This window comes from Erythrolamprus reginae, chromosome 1, assembly GCF_031021105.1.
Source record: "Erythrolamprus reginae isolate rEryReg1 chromosome 1, rEryReg1.hap1, whole genome shotgun sequence".
Classification (NCBI taxonomy): Eukaryota; Metazoa; Chordata; class Lepidosauria; order Squamata; family Dipsadidae; genus Erythrolamprus; species Erythrolamprus reginae.
In genome coordinates, this window is record NC_091950.1 from 388,553,538 (window position 1) to 388,574,625 (window position 21,088).

Consider the following 21,088-nt stretch of genomic DNA (forward strand, 5'->3'; position numbering starts at 1 on the left):
TGGACCAGATTCAGTTCACAGACCTCGAGTTTGATACCCCGGTCTAAAGCATGCATACCATGCCCTTAAAACTGAAATCAATTCTTATGATGACTTATAAAATTGAAATATTTTGATTTTTTTAATTTTAAAACATCCCTAAGTAAAAAAAATAGAAAAGCATTATAAAACAAATTATAATTCAGTATATTGTTGAACAATACGAGCTCTCTCTCTCTTCCTTTATTCCGGCACTTTTAAAATACTGTTCCTATCCCTTTAAAAAGAGTTTAAATTAATAACAGCACTCACATAGCGGTGTTCTTAATGCTGTCCAACTACATATCGGCTGCTTCTGGCACTGATCATAAAACCCAACAGATTCAGATTGTTGAAAGTGATTCTTGGCGTGATTTAGACTGGTACCCTTTCCGTGCGTAACATTGCATTCTCCACCACACCTTCTTGAAGACAGCAGGTTCAGGAAACTGATAAAAACAGTATCTCCACATATTGAAAGCTCCAAGTTGTAATAGAATGTATATTACCAAGTAATATATTGTATGTTTCTATCTGTCTGCCTGTGTCTGTCTGTCTGTCTACATCTATCTATCTATCTATCTATCTATCTATCTATCTATCTATCTATCTATCTATCTATCTATCATCTATCTATCTATCATCTATCATCTATCTATCTATCTATCTATCTATCTATCTTGTCTGTCTGTCTGTCCATCTATCATCTATCTATCTTGTCTGTCTGTCTGTCTATCTATCATCTATCTATCTTGTCTGTCTGTCTGTCTGTCTGTCTGTCTGTCTGTCTGTCTGTCTGTCTGTCTATCTATCTATCTATCTATCATGGTAAAATATTCTTGATAATATATTCTCTAACAACTTGGAACTTTCTATATGGATATATAATCTTTTCCAAAAGACTGCTGGTTAATTGCCTGTCGAAGCTGTACAATCAGGCAACATCACATGGAAGAGAGAAATGAATTCATCATAATGAAAAGCAATAATAAATCTCTAAAAGTAGGACAGCAAATTCCTTCCATTAATTTTGCTATGTTTCCCCCTGTGGTTTGCTTCAGGATTCCAAGCATAAAGCTTTCTAAATTGCTCTCTAGATCCTTCTGGTACTCCATTTATCATAATGATTTAAGCTTTCTGTTAAAGTTGCATATCTCAGCTGTTGACTGTTCCAGTTCAGGTATTCTGTTGGGATTAATGTATGCTAACTGTTTGCTCCCGTATTTCAGCATCTATATGTTACATCTATAGGGAAGGAAATGAATGATGCGTTATCATTTTAATCCTCTTCTGACTAGGAATTCTTAGTCAATGTCACTGAAGATTTTATGGAATATGTTTCTGATGGTGCTCTGGCTATTGACGTATACGGACACAAGCAGTGTGATTCTCGCAAAAACCCAGCACTGTGGGATTTAGGAATAATTCAAGCCAAAACACGGAGCCTCCGAGACAGGTAAAAGAGATGCTCAACACATTTAAAACTTATGAGGGAAAACTCTGTAGAAAACAGAAGAGAAAATGTATAAGCAAAATAGAGTAATACCTTGTCTTACGAACCTAATTAGTTCCGGAAGGAGGTTCGTAAGGCGAAAAGTTTGTAACACGAAACAATGTTTTCCATAGGAAACAATGTAAAAGCGATTAATGCGTGCAAGGGGGGGGGGAAATCGCAAAATGGCGCTCCGCTGGGTGCCACCGCCCAGCTGTCACCTTTTAAAACAGCCAGGAGGCTTCTCGGCATTCTCCCGAACCCGAACCCAAACTTTTGCCGAACTTTTCGGGTTCGGGAGGCCGCCGAGAAGTGCCGCCGCCCGCCTGTCGCCTTCTGAAACAGCCGGGGGGCTTCTCGCCGTTCTCCCGAAACGTGGCCTCCAGGAAGGACGTCTTCGTGACGTCAAAGCTCCGCCCATGGAATTCCCTATTGGGATTCCCCACCTCCGTTTCTGCCTCCAGATCGGCCGAAAACGCCGCCGTCGATTGGAAAAACGGTGTTCCGCCGGGTAGTGCCGCCCGGCTGTAACCTTCTGAAACAGCCAGGCGCTTCTCGGCGGCCTCCGGAACCCGAACCCGAACTTTTGCCGAACCTCCAGGTTCTGGGTTTGGGAGAATGCCGAGAAGCCCCCCGGCTGTTTCAGAAGGTGACAGGCGGGCAGCGGCGCCCAGTGGAGCGCCATTTTGCGATCTGCGGTGGGTTCGTAAGTCGAAAAAAGTTCGTAAGAAGAGGCAAAAAATTTCCGAACCCCGGGTTCGTATCTCGAAATGTTCGTATCACGAGGTACCACTGTATTAGTAATTGTGCACTTTCTACTGATCTTCCCACCTATTCCCAAAGGCCATAGAGTATAAGGGGAGCATTACTACCTTCCCCCCTTCTTGTTTGCACTCTGCCACAACTCTTCCCCCTGTTCTTTAATCACTGTCTTTCTAAAATCTCAAGATTCTATTATTATATTAGGAACGGAGTAGTTTTCAACTCAATTCAATAGGTAGCTCTTTTCAGAATGTAAATGTTGGCAAAATTTGATACTCTAAGTAACTTAGGCGTAACCACAAGGGAAACTTAAATGTGTTTTCCCAACTGAAGTGAAGCTGCACTGAAACTATTTCCCTTTGTAATGTTTTTTTCCCATGCACACACACATATGTTCCCTTTTTTGCTTTCTTTCTTGCCCATATATACTTCCCCTCCCTCTCTTTCACACATGCATCCTTATATTATTATTATTATTATTATTATTATTATTATTATTATTATTATTATTATTTTATTATTATTATTTATTAGATTTGTATGCCGCCCCTCTCTGAAGACTCGGAGCGGCTTGCAAACATACTTGCAAACATCTCTTGCTGTTTCCAAAGCAAAGTAAAATCTTTGAGCACTTTTCCAAAAGGCATAGTGTTTCATTTGTCTGAAAAATTGTCTTTTGGTAGGTGGAGTGAGGTCACCCGCAAAGTGGAGCTATGGATTCAGATTCTGGAACTCAATGAGAATGGAGAATACTGCCCAGTAGAAGTAACTTCAGCAAAGGATGTACATACAGGTGGCATTTTTCAGCTCAAGCAGGTAAGATGGTAAAGACCATCAATAATGTCAGGTTGCTTCTCTTTTTTAGAGATGTGGTTGATTTCACTATGTAAACACTATGAATTTGGCTTTTTGTCAAAAGATGTTCAGGCTACTCACTTCTTCCTTTGGTAGCATGAATAGGTTACTTAACATCACATTTTTCCTTCCCATTATTTGTTCCGCTGTTCTAAACACCTCTGAGGGAGACTAAGTTTGTTTACATCACATAATTCTTCACCTTGATATTCTATAGAACCGTGATGGCAAACCTATGGCACGCATGCCACAGTTGGCACACGGAGCCATATCAGAAGGCATGAGAGGCATTGCCCTATGTAAGCTCAAGTGCGCATACATGCGCTAGCCAGCTGATTTTTTTAAACCTTCTTTTTGGCTGTTTTTGCTCTCCCTAGGCTTCCAGGAAGCCTTTTGAAGCCAGGGGAACGGCAAAAAATAGCGTTTGTTTCCGAACATCCACTTGGCCCGTTTGGCTGTTTTCCCCCATCCCTAGTCTTCAGGAGTCCGTTGTGAGGCCTATGTGCATGTATAGGGGACAGGGGAGTGTTTATGTTTCCAGGGAGGGCATGGATGTGGGCATGCACACACTAGTGCAGTGATGGCGAATCTATGGCACGGGTGCCACAGGTGGCATGCAGAGCCATCTCTGCTGGCACATGAGCGCTTTCCCTAGCTCAGTGTCACGGTTTGTAAGTGATTAATGTCCGTTTGAACATTAACCCTCGCGGAGGCCAGTCATTTGTTTAAAAACAAGATTTCTTTTTATTATAAAAGTAGAAAAATAAAACATGTCACGAGGGACAAAACAAATATGTCTTCACATGATAGAGGTAAAAAGGAGAATGGAATTTCAGCATGAAGAAGGAGGAAGTGATGTTAGTTTTGGCAGGATATTACATCATAATAGGAGGATCTTAGAAAGACACACAAAGTTAACTCTTTAATTACTGAATGTCTCTGAAGGCTGGCAATATTCAGTGTGACACCCCTTCTTTTGCAGTCATCAGTGACATTGGTTCACATAAGGCACATTTTCTTGGAGAGGTATTCATGTTGGTCAGCTGGCAGTGGTTTGTTCAGCACATCAGCAATCTGTTCAGTTGTGGGCACATAATGTAGTTTCACGAATCCTTGTTTTACATATTCTCTTGCATTCTTATATCTTATGTCGATGTGCCGTGAACAAGCTTCAACATATTCAGTTTCAGATATGAAAGTAACTGAAACATTGTCCTCCATAATAACAATTGGTTTCATGGGATCACCCCAAATACTATCAACGAGAGCAGAAACACAGGTTAAAGCATTACAACAGTCAGAAACACAAGCATATTCTGACTCAGTGGAAGAACAAGAAATAAAGTTCTGCTTTCTAACTTTCCAATAAATTGGACAACCAGCTGGTCTTTGGCTTGCACAGAGGCTCTGGGAGAGCATTTTTGGCTTCCAGAGAACCTCCGTGGGAACCTTCCAGAGCCTTTGGAGCCTGGGGAGGATGAAACATGAGCCTACTGGGTCCAGCAGAAGTTGGGAAACAGGCTGTTTCTGGCCTTCAGAGGGCCTCTGGGGGGTGGGGGAAGTTGTTTTCAGCTTCCCCAGGCAGGGAATTATGGGTGTGGGCACTCGCGCATGCGTGATAGAGTGCGCTTACACTCTTTCGGCACCCAAGGTAAAAAAGGTTGGCCATCATTGCTATAGAAAAATCTCAAATTCCTTGGACGTACATTAACTGGGTTTTGGACATTTTAATTTGGACTTCCTGTTCTGAGCAACAAAGTACAGTGGTACCTCGAGATACGAGTTTAATTCGTTCCGGACCTGGGCTCTTAAGTCGAGCAGCTCTTATCTCGAACGACTTTTCCCCATAGGAATTAATGTAAATAATTTTAATTGGTTCCAGCCCTCAAAAAACTCACAAAGTTAGTCTAAATTATGCAGAAAGACATGTTTTTAATGAAGAAATGTACATGTACATATAAATGAATAATGAAGTTTCTTTCACTTAACTTGTAAACTTTCTTAAACTTTTAAATTTACATATGTTCAACTTCTCTGCCACCCAATCCTGTAGGACAGAGGTCCCCAACCCTTTTTGCACCAGGGACCGGCTTTAAGCGATCAAGAGAGGAATGGGTGAATGAATGGACGGAGGGTGGGAAGGAAGGAAGGAAAGAGGGAAGGGACAGGAACAGAGGAAGGAAGCAAGGAAACTTATGAAAGGGGAGAGTAAGAGAGGAATGAGTGAAGGGAGGGAGGGAGGGAAGAAGGTGGGAAGGAGAAAGAAAAGAAGAAATAGAGGAAGGGAAGGTAAAAGAGAGAAAGAAAAAGAGCAAGAAAGAAAGAAAGAAAGAAAGAAAGAAAGAAAGGGGGAAGGGACAGGAACAGAGGAAGGAAGCAAGGAAACTTATGAAAGGGGAGAGTAAGAGAGGAATGAGTGAAGGGAGGGAGGGAGGGAAGAAGGTGGGAAGGAGAAAGAAAAGAAGAAATAGAGGAAGGGAAGGTAAAAGAGAGAAAGAAAAAGAGCAAGAAAGAAAGAAAGAAAGGGGGAAGGGACAGGAACAGAGGAAGGAAGCAAGGAAACTTATGAAAGGGGAGAGTAAGAGAGGAATGAGTGAAGGGAGGGAAGAAGGTGGGAAGGAGAAAGAAAAGAAGAAATAGAGGAAGGGAAGGTAAAAGAGAGAAAGAAAAAGAGCAAGAAAGAAAGCTGCAAGCACCCCCCCCCCCCCCCCGAGCCCCCCAGGCCGGCTGCAACCTTTTAAAACACGCGCGCCGCTTCGCAGCTGTCTCCTGAAGCCGAACGCGGAAGTTAGCGTTTGGCTTCAGGAGACAGCTCCTTGGCGCTTGTATCTCGAATTTGGGCTTGTAAGTAGAACAAAAATATCTCTCCCCTCCCAGCTCTTATCTCGAGTTGCTCTTAAGTAGAGCAGCTCTTATGTCGGGGTTCCACTGTATGTTGTTTCCAAGACTAGAAAATGTATATAATTGATATCATTTGCATGATTACAGCATTAATGTTCTACATTTATTTTATTTATTATTTATTTTTATTATTTAGATTTGTATGCCGCCCCTCTCCGCATTATACCAATTAATCATCTCTTTGATTAATTGGTATAATGGATGAAAATGAAGTAACTTAACAGATACTTTAAATTAATGTCTATGTCTTCTATCATCTGAGGTTTTAAGTAGTTTTCTATAGAAAAGGCTTTATGGAGAAGCCTTCCCTCTAGGTCAGGGCTATCAAACTCCAGGCTGCGGGCCGGATGCTTCATGCGCCAGCCACGCCCATAGCCAGTTTATTGGGGGGAGGAGTCCCGATACATCACGCAACACCACCATAACAATGTGAGTTTGACACCTCTGCTTTAGGTGAATCTGACTAACTAAGCTTTTAGATTCATCTGCACAAAATAGAAATCTTAGCATCAACCTTCAATAAGATTAGCATTGGGCAAGTTAAGACCAATTGGGATACTTGTGTATATATACGGAAAATGAATTAATACAGTTATGTACTTGGTTATGCATATTATGTGAAAGCAGCCAATGAGAACGCTATCTTAGAATCCATTCCTTTGATTAGTTGCCATTAATCACATGCACATGAATGAATAAGCATATGCGAGCAAGGAAGACAAGTTGCTCCATAACATGTTGCTATTACTCTATCTGTACTTTCTAAAACCTACACCATTAGTTAAAGAGTAGTTCTAGTGTAGCTTTCCCCATCCTGGAACCTTCAATTTTTTGGGCATTTACTACTTGTAGCAGTCTCTGCCCATTCCAATTCTTCAAATTGCAATCCCAATACATTGTGAACACTCATCGAGAAAATGGAATGTTTTTCATGCTCAACTTTCAGGAATGGTGCGTGAGTGCTTTATTTTTCAGGCTTAGGATCAGCTCTTAGTAGAGGATATAGCTCAATAGTTTATCACCAAGTTTACATACATCAGAGAGAGGCCTGGGTTGCAATGTGCTCCAAACAAATTCAGATAGCTGGGTTGGGAAAGGCCTTTGCTGAAGATCTTGGAAAGTGATGCTAATCAGAATTAAGGAATGCTGGACTGGGTAAACTAATTGTCTGACTATCATGGTAAGGCAGTTTTATAATTTTATGATCTTAGTGTTTTATGAAGAGGCCTTAATGCACACAATGTTTTCAATTTGCTGTTCTCTCTCCCGCTGAGCAATTCAGAATGAGTGGGCAAATGGTTTGATTACAGTAATCAGTTTGAATGATCAAGAGATGATGAGACCTCTTTTTGCCAGCAGAGGTCGCCCTTACTCCTTAGTCTTCCTATACTGCTTTTTCTATATACAGTGTTCCCTCAATTTTCGAGGGGGATGCGTTCCGAGTTGAATTTCCACAAAGTAGAGATGCGGAAATAAATACACTATTTTTGGCTATGAACAGTATCACAAGCCTTCCCTTAACGCTTTAAACCCCTCAATTACAATTTCCCATTCCCTTAGCAACCATTTAGATTATTACTCACCATGTTTACTTATTAAAGTTTATTAAAAATATATTTATTAAAGGCGGACGAAAGTTTGGCGATGACATATGACGTCATCGGGTGGGGAAAACCGTGGTATAGGGGGGAAAAAACGTGAAGTATCTTTTAATTAATATTTTTGAAAAACCGTGGTATAGATTAGATTAGATTAGATTTATTGGATTTATATGCCGCCCCTCTCCGTAGACTCGGGGTGGCTCACAACAATGGTAAAAAACAATACATAGTAACAAATCTAATATTTAGCAATCTAAATTACAGTTTTAGGTTAAAAAATCCAAAAAAAACCCCAATATATAAAAAACAAGCACACAGTCGAATCATACACAGAAACTACATGGGCAAGGGGGAGATGTTTCAATTCCCCCATGCCTGATGGCAGAGGTGGGTTTTAAGGAGTTTCCAAAAGGCAAGGAGGGTGGGGGCAATCCTAATCTCTGGGGGAAACTGGTTCCAGAGGGTCAAAGCCACCACAGAGAAGGCTCTTCCCCTGGGTCCCGCCAGACAACATTGTTTAGTCGACGGGACCCGGAGAAGGCCCACTCTGTGGGACCTAATCGGTCGCTGGGATTCGTGCGGCAGAAGGCGGTCCCAGAGATATTCAGAGATAGACTTTTCGCGAAGTTCGAACCTGCGAAAATCGAGGGAATACTGTACTGTACTATACTATATTGTCTTTGGATATGCAGGGACAGTCACACCGAATCCAAGTGGAAGTGAAATCTGTGCAGGAATCTGGAACATTGCCTCTCATGGAAGAATCCATCTTATCTGTAGCAGTGGGCTGTGTGCAGATCAGAAATATCAAGTCACCAAAGAGTCATGAGAATTATCAGGTAGAAGATTCTTATTGTTGCATACCAAAACAGTTAAGTATGCTCATGCATACAGGTCAAATCCACTGACAAAAACGTCTATCTATAAATCATTGGAAGGGAACTTTCTCTGTTTCAGTTTCTGGAATGAGTGGGTCATTCTGAATTACTTGGACAAATAAGCTTACTGCATTTCTTCTCCTCTATAATTTAACTTGATGGACCTGTTCTGCTGCAAAGGAATTTTTTTGGGGGAAATCAAAAGATATTTGGAGAAAATCACATCTCAAACAATTAAGCTAAAACGAGAACTCTTCCTTCTAGGCATCACTAGACAACAATTTTGCAAAAAAAGGATAGATACCTAATTCTCCATATTACTACTGCCGCCAGATTGCTATACGCACAAAATTGGAAACAGGAAACAACCCCCACAATTTTATCCTTTATAATTAAAGTCATGGAGTGTGCCAAAATGACTAAAATAACAATGGAACTACAAGAAAAAGATGAATCTGACTTCTATAACGCTTGGGGGAAATGGTACAATTGGTTGAAGCAGAAAATATATATGCAAAATTAAAAAAACTCAAACCAAGCAGCCCTTCCGTATATAGGGAATGTAAAACAAGTATATCATACCACCCATCGATAGAATACCAAACAATATACATCACCTTAGCAACTATGTACATGGAAGATAATGAATATCACACCACCTATCGATAGAATACCAAATAATATACATCACCCTAGCAGCTATGTGCACGGAAGACAATGAATATACTTTAACATAAACAAATATAGCTCAATAATCCGCAAACCAAATAAACATGGCCAAATGGTAGATTGCTCAAATATGCAAAGTCAACAGAATGGTTGACTAGTAGGTATTTTCTTTTCTTTTCTCTTCTTTAGGCAATGAACCAGTTTAAGCATACAGAAAAAGACAGCCATGTAACTAAATAAGAATAAACCATTGTAAATACACTTAACTGATATAAATCATATACTGTATATAGAAGGGGGGAAAAAAGAACTGCCATGCAGAATGGAATGGTGAATTAGAACCTATTTCCTTAAGCTCATCAGAGTTGTGATATGTGCTGAGTCGCAGGCATCTGTGTGTACTGTTATAGTTAGTTACAGTTTATTAGATTTGTATGCCGCCCCTCTCCGAAGACTCGGGGTGGCTCACAGCATAGCAGTAATACAATACATTACAAATCTAATAATAAAAAATTAAATCCATTTTAAAAAGAGTGTTTCCCTACCGTGTGGATCCATTAACTTAGAGTCTTTCCTTGTACATGATATATGCATGTTTGATGTAAATTTGGCTGCAAAAAGTTTGGAATTTATGTGACTTTTCATGGCTTTTACATAGGAAGAAGATGATGACATGGACAGTTATCAGGTAAATATGTCGAGATGAGTATCTTCTTGGAATTATCTAGCTTTTCCATTAAAAAAATAACAATGTCTAATCAACTTATATTATGTCTCTCAATTCAATATTGTATTTTCTAAACAAAAGTTATTAGCCTTATTATGGCCATTAGTCAAGTAAAATAATTTTCTTTAAAAACATGTGGTAAGAATAAAACAAAGTCTGGGCATAGTACTGAGAAAGTGTTGGCTATACTTGTGGACCGCTTTGGAAAACATGTGATGGGGATAGAGCTTTGGATAGTGAGATAGGTAGCATATAAATTTAATAAGTACAGTGATACCTTGTCTTACAAACTTAATTGGTTCCAGGATGAGGTTCTTAAGGTGAAAAGTTTGTAAGACGAAACAATGTTTCCCATAGGAATCAATGGAAAAGCGATTAATGCGTGCAAGCCCAAAATTCACCCCTTTTGCCAGCCGAAGCGCCCGTTTTTGCGCTGCTGGGATTCCCCCTCCATGGAAAACCCCACCTCCGGACTTCTGTGTTTTTGCAATGCTAAAAGGGGAATCCCAGCATCGCAAAAACGAGCACTTTGCTGGCAATGGAAGTTTGGAGGTGGGGTTTCCCAGCAAAGGGAACATCAGAGAAATCGCAGCATCGCAAAAACACTGACGTCCTCGAAACCCCACCTCCGGACCTCTGTGTTTTTGCGATGCTGTGATTTCACTGAGGCTCCCCTCGCTGGGAAACTCCACCCCCAGACTTCCATTGCCAGTGAAGCGCCCATTTTTGTGCTGCTGGGATTCTCCTGCTGGGATTCCCCTGCAGCATCACAAAAACACGGAAGTCCAGAAGTGGGGTTTCCCATGGAGGGGAGCCTCAGGGAAATCCCAGCAGCGCCAAAACGGATGCTCCGCTGGCAACGGAAGTCCAAAGGTGAGGCATCCCAGTGGCGGCGGTGGGTTTGTAAGGTGAAAATAGTTTGTAAAAAGAGGCAAAAAAATCTTAAACCCTGGGTTTGTATCTCAAAAAGTTTGCATGACGAGGCGTTTGTAAGACAAGGTATTACTGTAATTACAAATTTAATAAATATATAAATTTTATCTTGTCAGTTGGATTCTTGATTTCTGGTAAATTTTTAAACCATCAATCATTATATCCTTCTAGTCTGGCTCAGAGGATTAGGGCGGCATACAAATCTAATAAATAATAATAGTAATAGTAATAATAATTATATAATAATAATAAATTAAATAATTATAATATATTATCTATATATTAGATTTGTATGCTGCCCCTCTCCGAGGACTCGGAGCGGCTCACAACAATAAAACATCATATACAAATCCAATGTTAAAACAGTCTTTAAAAAACCCCTATTAAAAACAGTCAAACAGCCCAAACACACCATCCATAAAGTCAAAGGCAGCTAAGGATATATCAATTCCTCCATGCCTGGCGACATAGATGAGTTTTCAAAAGTTGGGCGAAAGGCAGGGAGGGTGGGGGCAGTCCTAATCTCTGTGGGGAGCTGATTCCAGAGGGCCAGGGCCACCACAGAGAAGGCTCTTCCCCTGGGTCCCGCTAGACGGCGGGACCTGTCTGGTCGCTGGGATTCATGCGGCAGCAGGCGGTCCCGGAGGTATTCTGGTCCGATGCCAGGGCTTTATAGGTCATAACCAACACTTTGAATTGTGACTGGAAACTGATCAGCAGCCAGTGCAGGCCGCGGAGTGTTGTAGTAACATGGACAAATCTGGGAAGCCCCACAATGGCTCTCTCGGCCGCATTCTGCACGATCTGAAGTTTCCGAACACTTTTCTCATTGTGTATTGGACAAAAAAATAAATAAAATAAATAAAAAATATACAAAACAAGTGGGTGTGGATTTGGAGGACTTCAGTTGTTATATCAGTTCAGGTTGCAGTACCCCTAGTGCAACTGAAGAGCAGTTTGGGAATTTTAGACTTCTGGTTCATGCTGGAAGAACAGATTTCAACGACGAAGGGGACGAAGATCTTTGCATTATCATAATCCTTCTTTTGTATCAATTGTACTCATTCCTGGATTGAGAGATCCTCCACAGGAATTTGAATCCTCCTTAGCTCTTGCTTGGACTATTATTACACAATCATTTCCTTTGAAAAACACTTGAAAGCTGTGACCAGTCCAGAATGAGGCAGTATAAGTAGTTGTAGGCATATGGTGTTACATTCATGTTCCAGTACTGTTGCACAAGCTGCAATGGTCACCTATGGCTTTACAAGAACAACTAAGGGAACCTTTAGCACATTGCTTTGTGTGTGTGTGTGTGTGTGTGTGTGTGTGCGCGTGCTTTACTTTCGGTGACTATTTCTTTGATCTGAGATCTGAGTTTCAAAGCATTTTGCATGCATAGGTTCAGACATCCACATTCAGAAGCAAACTATCACTGCTGAATGTTTTGTTATTTTTTAAATGTCATTTCTTTACAGGATAGAGATCTAGAAAGGCTGCGGAGGAAATGGTTAAATGTTCTTACAAAACACCAAGAGTATCTAGATCAACAACTGCAGAAACTCGTGGGAAAGCCTGGTAAGCATAAGCCGTTTATTATTTTCCATTGCTGCCGAAGTTGTTGGGAAGCTAAGAAACCTGAAAGATGTTCAGGGTATCCTCATCCTTGCACTCAGACTACTGTAAGCACGTAGAACAGCTCCAGGGCTATCTGCTCAACACAAGGTGATCTGGACAGATTAACACTATGGGCCCACACTAACAACATGATGTTTAATGTCGACAAGAGCAAAGTCCTTCACCTTGGTAAAGAAAAAAACCTAGACACACATACAGCCTGGGAAAAACCCCACTTAGCAGTAGCGACTGCAAAAGAGACCTCGGAGTCTTGGTGGACAATCAACTAAACATGAGCCAGCAATGTGCAGCAGCGGCCAAAAAAGCCAACACCATCCTAAACTGCATCAACAGAGGGATACACTCCAAAACCAGGGAAGTATTAATACCACTCTACTACGCCCTGGTCAGACCACATCTGGAGTACTGCATCCAGTTCTGGTCACCACACTTCAAAAGAGACGTTGAAACTCTGGAGAAGGTGCAGAAAAGAGCAACCAAAATGATTAGGGGACTTGAAACCAAGACTTACAAAAAGAGATTGCGGGAACTGGACATGGATAGCCTAGAGAAAAGGAGGGCCAGAGGGGACATGATAGCTGTATACAGGTATATGAGGGGTTGCCAGAGAGAGGAGGGGGTCACTCTATTCTCCAGAGCACCAGAGGGCCGAACGAGGAACAATGGCTGGAAGCTGACCAAGGAGAGATTCAACCTAGAAGTAAGGAAGAACTTCCTGACGGTCAGAGCGATCAACCGTTGGAACAACCTGCCTGCGGAGGTTGTGAACTCCCCAACTCTGGACACTTTCAAGTGGAGATTGGACTGCCACTTGGCTCGGGTGCTCTAGGATTCCTGCTCAGGCAGGGGGTTGAACTTGATGACCTGCATGGTCCCTTTCAACTCTAACAATAAATAAAATAAATATAGGACTGAAAGAACCGTAGGCATTCAGGTAAGAATAGAAGAGACCACACTGGAACTACCTGACATGGCATCGTCTATCCATACCTGTATGTACTTTAGAAGACTATTCAAATCAGTATTAATACAACAGTTGAAGAGGGTTTTAAAAGTCCTCCCAAGTATCCTAAACAATATATGAATTTCTCTTTGTAGTTTAAGGCAAGGGTGAAAGACTAGGGCTTTGTGGTCTCCAGTAAAAATCAATAAGTTCTGAAGTCACACCTGATTCCGTTGATTACATGGACACAACTAAGTAGCTTTCTTGGCAATAGTAGACGAGTACCATATTTTTCAGAGTATAAGGTGCACCTTCCCCCATCCCAAGAAGGCTGAAAATGTTGGGCGTTTTTGCCTTCCCTCAGCCCCTACGAGCACTCTGCAGGCCTCCCAAGCCCTCTGCCCAACCCATTTTTGCAAACAAATGGGCGAAAAATGGGCCGTTTTTTGCAAAAGCAGCATTTTTGCCTTCCACTCGAGGAGCACTCTGCAGGCTTCCCAAACCCCCTGTGTGCCCCATTTTTTGCAAAAACGAATGAAAAGCAGGTCTATTTTTTGCAAACAAGCAGGACTGTTTTTGGAAGGCTTGCAGAGTGCTCCTGGGGGCTGGGAGGACAAAACCTTTTTTTACTTACTTACCTCTTTGAAATCTTGGTGCATCTTATAGTCTTGGTGCGTCTTATAGTCTGTAAAATACGGTAGTTTGTGGATATTTATTGACTTCCCAATCTAGCCTACAACCCTGGTAATTTTGATGATCTCCCATTTAAGTGCTAGCCTGCTAAATCTCTGGGAACAAAGCCACCCAGATGCTGCCATTTTCTGACATGAGGTCCCTTGCAATTTTAGCAGACGTATTCTTTGGAGGTGTTGTTGAGTGTACACTGAAACTTTCTGAACCTCTTCCAGACAAATCAGAAGATGATCATGATCGAGAAGCTCAGCTGTTAGAGATGAGGTTGACCCTTACAGAAGAGAGGAATGCTGTAATGGTGCCGTCTGCTGGCAGTGGGATCCCTGGAGCACCCGCTGAGTGGTAAGGCCTCCAATTAAAAAAAGGCTGCACCCTGCTTGCTTCGCAAATTGTTTGGGTTCCTATTATTTGCTTGTGATGGAGAAATAGATGGGCGCTCTTATCTTGCTTGTCACCATGGAGAAAGTGTAGGCCAGTGATGGCAAACCTATGGCACGGGTGCCACAGGTGGCACTCAGAGCCATATCTGCTGGCACGTGAGCTATTGTCCTAGCTCAGCTCCAACGTGCATGTGTGTGCTTGCTAGCTGTTTTTTTTTTTTTGTTTATACAGAGGCTCTGGGAGGGTGTTTTTGGCTTCCGGAGAGCCTTGGGGGATGGGGGAGGGCATTTTTACCCTCCCCCAGCTTCAGGGAAGCTTTTGGAGCCTGGGGAGGGTGAAACACAAGTGTATTGGTGTTGGCTTGTCTTGGTTAGCTATGCTATAAAACCTTCGACAATACCGAGCAGAGAATTTTAATAGAGCATGGATGTGTGATAAAGCCAAGACACAGACTTAGTATTATTTACATATAAACAAAATATAAACAATCCAAAATATGCACGTAGCAAATACAGAACAAAACAGAATATAGATAACAAGCACAAAGCTACAATATAATATAGATAAAGCACGAAGCTTATACAATACAGATAAAGCACAAAGCGTATACAAGCACAGAGCTTAGACACGACTCCCCCGTCTCAGGCAAAAGTAAAGTAACAAGGAAGTGACTGGGCAAAATCATGAGCTTTTATAGCTTCAATGACGACATAGCCTTGAACATTAACTCTTCAAATAAATGTTAACTCTTTGAGTGCACATTAACCCTTTAAGTACACGTTTGGTACAGTTTACAATATGCAGTTTATAATGGCAATCCATAACACACATGTACCCTGTACTAACAATTGGGACCAGCAGAAGTTGGGAAACAGCCCATTTCCTGCCTTCAGAGGGCCTTTGGGGGGGCAGGGGAAGCTCTCCAGGCATTGAATTATGGGTGTGGGCACTTGTGCATGCACGATAGTGCACACCCACGCTCTTTCGGCACCCGAGGAAAAAAAGGTTCGCCATCACTGGTGTAGGCATTGTGCCAATGGGATGAGAAGCAAAGAGGTTAAGTTTACCCTCTTGAAAGATGGTAGAGAAGTAAAGAGAGGATTGGTTTTTGAAAGTGGTAAGAGTAGGATATTGGGGAAGTAAAAGGTGCACAAAAATGAATGAAATGCCTAGCAAATGATTTAAGTTGGGCAGGAAGTAAAACTGAGAAACCATGACATTTTCTTAATTGCTTAATGTGTTAACATATAAGGAATGGTTGTCTTGATGTTAAAGTTAGGGCAGGTTGGAGGCCTAAATGTGTTTGTACTATGTATGTAAATGATAGCATATTATAGATTGAGAACCAAAATACAACGTGTGCACGTGCTTGCAAACAACTAGTGACATGTGGCCTGTTGCAAAGAATCATTGCTGGTTGAAAGACAGAGAAATGTTTGCATATAAAAGCTAGATTCTTTCCATTTTGTAATTTAAAAATGAGAGTTAATTGTGTCAGGAAAAGCAAAGTATATTGAGTATTTTGTAAGGCCCTAAAAACACATCTTTACTGGCAGACCTGGGGCCATTGAGCATTGCCTGATGCTCCGGCCAATGACCAATGACTATGAAAGAATGCCAGTTGAATATTTTTGGATTATGTGTGTTGCTAGATTAGGTTTTAGATTGTTTTTTTTTTTTAGATTATATTGGTTTTCTCACACTTTGTGTTTGCATTTGATTCATGTTGTAAGACGCCCTGAGTTCATAGGAGAAGGTTGGCCTAGAAATCCAATTAAACAAACAAACAAATGTGAAGAAGTGTATGTGATATAACAACACGAGATAGGGTCAAAAATGTACAGGTGCCAACTCAAATGTGGACTGAATATAGAAGGAAATGACCAATACAAAAGAAATAAAGTGAGTTTATTTGATCATATATAGAAAGAAAGAATGAAGACAAATCTATGAAGGAAAAGTGAAAGAGTCTAGAGAAAGGGGAAAATTACGAAAGTCGTGCTTTGATGTAGCTAATAAGCTAGAAAGCTCTGGAGAGGCATAATGAAGTAGATCATGGGTATCAAACTCAATCACGTTACATGACATATCGTGCCATTTTGTGGAGCTGGGGTGGGCGTGGCCTGCATGTGACACATCAACCCGGATAAGACGGAGTGGCTGTGGGTTTTGCCTCCCAAGGACAATTCCATCTGTCCGTCCATCATCCTGGGGGGGGGGGATTATTGACCCCCTCAGAGAGGGTCCGTAACTTGGGCGTCCTCGGAAACTTCAGATCGGCAGAATGCAGCTGCGAGAGCAATCATGGGCTTTCCCAAATATGCCCATGTCACACCAACACTCCGCAGTCTGCATTGGTTGCCGATCAATTTCTGGGCACAATTCAAAGTGTTGGTTATGACCTATAAAGCCCTTCATGGCATCGGACCAGAATATCTCCGAGACCGCCTTCTGCTGCACGAATCCCAGCGACCGATTAGGTCCCACAGAGTGGGCCTTCTCCGGGTCCCATCAACTAAACAATGTCGTTTGGCGGGCCCCAGGGGAAGAGCCTTCTCTGTGGCGGCCCCGACTCTCTGGAACCAGCTCCCCCCAGAGATTAGAACTGCCCCTACCCTCCTTGCCTTTCGTAAACTTCTCAAAACCCACCTTTGTTGTCAGGCATGGGGGAATTGAAACATCTCCCCCGGGCCTATATAATTTATGTATGGTATGCTTGTAGGTATGTCTGCTTAAAAATTGGATTTTTTAACTATTTTAAATTTTAAATTGTATATTATTAGATTTGTTATGAATTGTTTTATTGTGTTGTGAGCCGCCCCGAGTCCACAGAAAGGGGCGGCATACAAATCTAATTAATAATAATAATAATAATAATAATAATAATAATAATAATAATCCAGCCCGTGGGCCGCCAGTTCAACAGCCTGAAGTAGATTTAGCTACGTTTCCTTTTCTTTTTTCTCAAACCTTTTATATATTTATTCCTTTTTTTGTGCTCTGCATAATGTAACTTACCCTGAAAGAGAGCAGGATTACCAATAGGAATGGTTGTATATGGATCACATGAGGAGCCCTATTGGGCCATCTAGTCCAGCATTCATGGTGGCCAAACAGCTGTGTACAGGAAACTCACAAACATGACAGAGTTGTTACTTCCTTGCAGCTGGCGTTTAAAATCTACTGGCTGTGAGTAATGAGTAGGTAGACATCCACTAGTAGTAACGGAGACACTACCCTGCCCCCAAATTTGTCCTGTCCTCTTTGAAAATCATCCAAATATGAGACCATTACATCTCAGGGCAGTATAATGCAGTTGTATGGTTGGGTGCATACCTAGAGGTATAACAAGCAGGAAGAGGGAGATTATGATCCCGCTATATAGAGCGCTGGTGAGACCACATTTGGAATACTGTGTTTATTTCTGGAGACCTCACCTACAAAAAGATATTGACAAAATTGAATGGGTCCAAAGACGGGCTACAAGAATGGTGGAAGGTCTTAAGCACAAAACGTATCAGGAAAGACTTAATGAACTCAATCTGTATAGTCTGGAGGACAGAAGGAAAAGGGGGGACATGATCGAAACATTTAAATATGTTAAAGGGTTAAATAAGGTCCAGGAGGGAAGTGTTTTTAATAGGAAATTGAACACAAGAACAAGGGGGCACAATCTGAAGTTAGTTGGGGGAAAGATCAAAAGCAACATGAGAAAATATTATTTTAGTATTATTTAGTAGATCCTTGGAACAAACTTCCAGCAGACATGTTATATAAATCCACAGTAACTGAATTTAAACATGCCTGGGATAAACATATATCCATCCTAAGATAAAAATACAGGAAATAGTATAAGGGCAGGCTAGATGGATCATGAGGTCTTTTTCGGCCGTCAGTCTTCTATGTTTCTATGGTTTGCATAATCCCTCACAAAATATGTCTGCCCCTTGGTGTTTCCACAGTTAATCAGGTTTGGTTCTAGTACCGCAAGAAAATCTAAAGCGTATTTTGGAAGCTGCCCCAGGGCAGCTAAACAGCCTTTGGAATGGCCCCTATGTGAGATTTTTAAAATAATGCTTGAGTTGAAGGAGGATAGGAGATGTAAGAACAAATAATCCCGAGGATGTTTGAGAAAAATCCTTATTCTCTGTGCACTTTCTTTAAAGTAGCAGAATTTTTAAACAAAGTTTAATTACAATCTTCTGTAGGAGTTGAATCAATATTTATTGCTACTGCACTTTAGCTGATTTAAAAGAAAAAAAATGAATAGCAATTGCCTGGCTCATTCACTTAAAAGCCTTCCCTTTCCTTGTGGTATTGCATGTAAGATTAACCTGGATTCAGCATTTCATAAGTCCTGAGTAGACAGAGATATTTTTGCAAAATTGTCTTTTTAGAATATTGAAAATACAATATACTGTAATCTTTGCCACCCCAAGGAAGTATCAGAAGGCTTTACTTGAATGTAGAATATGGGTGCCTGAGAATCTTGGTATTCTTTTAAAAAAATAAAGGTTCTAGTCCTTATGGCTGTGAAGAGACCCATTCAAATGCATAGGAAATGTCATTTGTCAGTATTAGAGTTGGGAAAGGAGTCACTCTTTCTTATAGTATGTGTAGAGTAATATACAGTGATCCCCCGCTCTTTGCGAGGGTTCCGTTCCAGGACCCCCCGCAACGAGCGGGTTTTCGCGAAGTAGCGCTGCGGAAGTAAAAACACCATCTGCGCATGTGCAGATGGTGTTTTTACTTCCACAGCGCTAGCGAGGAGCCGAAGATTGGGGGCGGCGCGGGTGTTTTAAAACGTCCCCGCCGACATGGGGGGCTCGCTAGCACTCCCCTAACCCGGGTTGGGGGTTTGGGGGTGTGCTAGCGAGCCCCTCATGTCGGCGGGGATGTTTTAAAACACCCGCGCCACTTTCCAATGAGTCCCGAAGACAACGCGTTTGTCTTCGGGACTCATTGGAAAGTCGCGCGGGTGTTTTAAAACATCCCCGCCGACATGGGAGGCTCGCTAGCACACCCCCGAACCCCCAACCCGGGTTTGGGGGTGTGCTAGCGAGCCCCTCATGTCGGCGGGGATGTTTTAAAACACCCGCGCCACTTTCCAATGAGTCCCGAAGACAACGCGTTTGTCTTCGGGACTCATTGGAAAGTCGCGCGGGTGTTTTAAAACATCCCCGCCGACATGGGAGGCTTGCTAGCACACCCCCGAACCCCCAACCCGGGTTTGGGGGTGTGCTAGCGAGCCCCTCATGTCGGCGGGGATGTTTTAAAACACCCGCGCCACTTTCCAATGAGTCCCGAAGACAACGCGTTTGTCTTCGGGACTCATTGGAAAGTCGCGCGGGTGTTTTAAAACATCCCCGCCGACATGGGAGGCTCGCTAGCACACCCCCGAACCCCCAACCCGGGTTTGGGGGTGTGCTAGCGAGCCCCTCATGTCGACGGGGATGTTTTAAAACACCCGCGCCACTTTCCAATGAGTCCCGAAGACAACGCGTTTGTCTTCGGGACTCATTGGAAAGTCGCGCGGGTGTTTTAAAACATCCCCGCCGACATGGGAGGCTCGCTAGCACACCCCCGAACCCCCAACCCGGGTTTGGGGGTGTGCTAGTGAGCCCCTCATGTCGGCGGGGATGTTTTAAAACACCCGCGCCACTTTCCAATGAGTCCCGAAGACAAACGCGTTGTCTTCGGGACTCATTGGAAAGTGGCGCGGGTGTTTTAAAACGTCCCCGCCGGCATGGGGGGCTTCCTAGCAGCCCCCCAAACCCGGGTTGGGGGTCCGGGGGGTGCTGGTAAGCCCCCCATGCCGGTGGCGACGTCGCGCCGCCCCCAATCTTCGGCTCCTCGCTAGCGGGCAGGCAGGCGGCTCCTCGCTAGCGGGCGAGAGCTAGCGCCAGCGAACAGCTTGTCCGCGCTCGCTCTGGCCGCGAGAATGAACGGTGTGGGCGGGCGAAGGGCGGGCGGCAGCGAGGAGTTTGCGTGGGCGGTGGGGAAACTCCTTGCTGATGCCCGCTGCTCGCCCTCTCGCCAGCAAGAGGGGGAAGACCCAGGGAAGCCGCCCAGCAGCTGATCTGCCGGGCACCATCTACGCATGCGTGCCCATAGAAAAAAGGGCACGCATGGGCAGATGGTGTTTTGACTTCCGGGTTGAAAAATCGCGAATTACCCTGTTCGCAATGGTCGGGGACGCAATAACCGGGGGATCACTGTATAATGATTGGTATGAAAAAAATGTTTGAGATTGGAGTTAGTTAGTTAGTTAGTTAGTTTGTTTGTTTGTTTGTTTGTTTATTTATTTATTTATTTATTTATTTATTTATTTATTTATTTATTTATTTATTTATTTATTTATTTATATTTGTATGCCACCCCTCTCCGCAGACTCGGGGCGGCTCACAACAAACTGAAAACAATTTACAACAAATCTAAATTACTGTTTAAAAAATATTTTAAAACCCCCATTTTCTAAACAAACATACATCCAGACATACCATTCATAAATTGTATATGCCCGGGGGAGATGTCTCAGTTCCCCCATGCCTGACGACAAAGGTGGGTCTTAAGGAGCTTACGGAAGGCAAGGAGAGT

At 42.6% G+C, this 21,088-nt stretch overlaps 1 protein-coding gene across 2 annotated transcripts in view; it reads left to right on the top strand.

Annotated features, from left to right (window-relative positions):
- The window catches only part of KIF13B (kinesin family member 13B), a 216,027-nt gene that overhangs the window by 142,850 nt on the left and 52,089 nt on the right, over positions 1-21,088 (top strand). For both annotated transcript variants that reach the window (XM_070734859.1, XM_070734861.1), the window contains exons 23-28: positions 1,317-1,474; positions 2,956-3,088; positions 8,322-8,468; positions 9,835-9,864; positions 12,315-12,414; positions 14,326-14,452. In XM_070734859.1, coding sequence (XP_070590960.1) covers positions 1,317-1,474; positions 2,956-3,088; positions 8,322-8,468; positions 9,835-9,864; positions 12,315-12,414; positions 14,326-14,452 — 695 coding nt within the window. The remainder of the gene's footprint in view (positions 1-1,316; positions 1,475-2,955; positions 3,089-8,321; positions 8,469-9,834; positions 9,865-12,314; positions 12,415-14,325; positions 14,453-21,088) is intronic.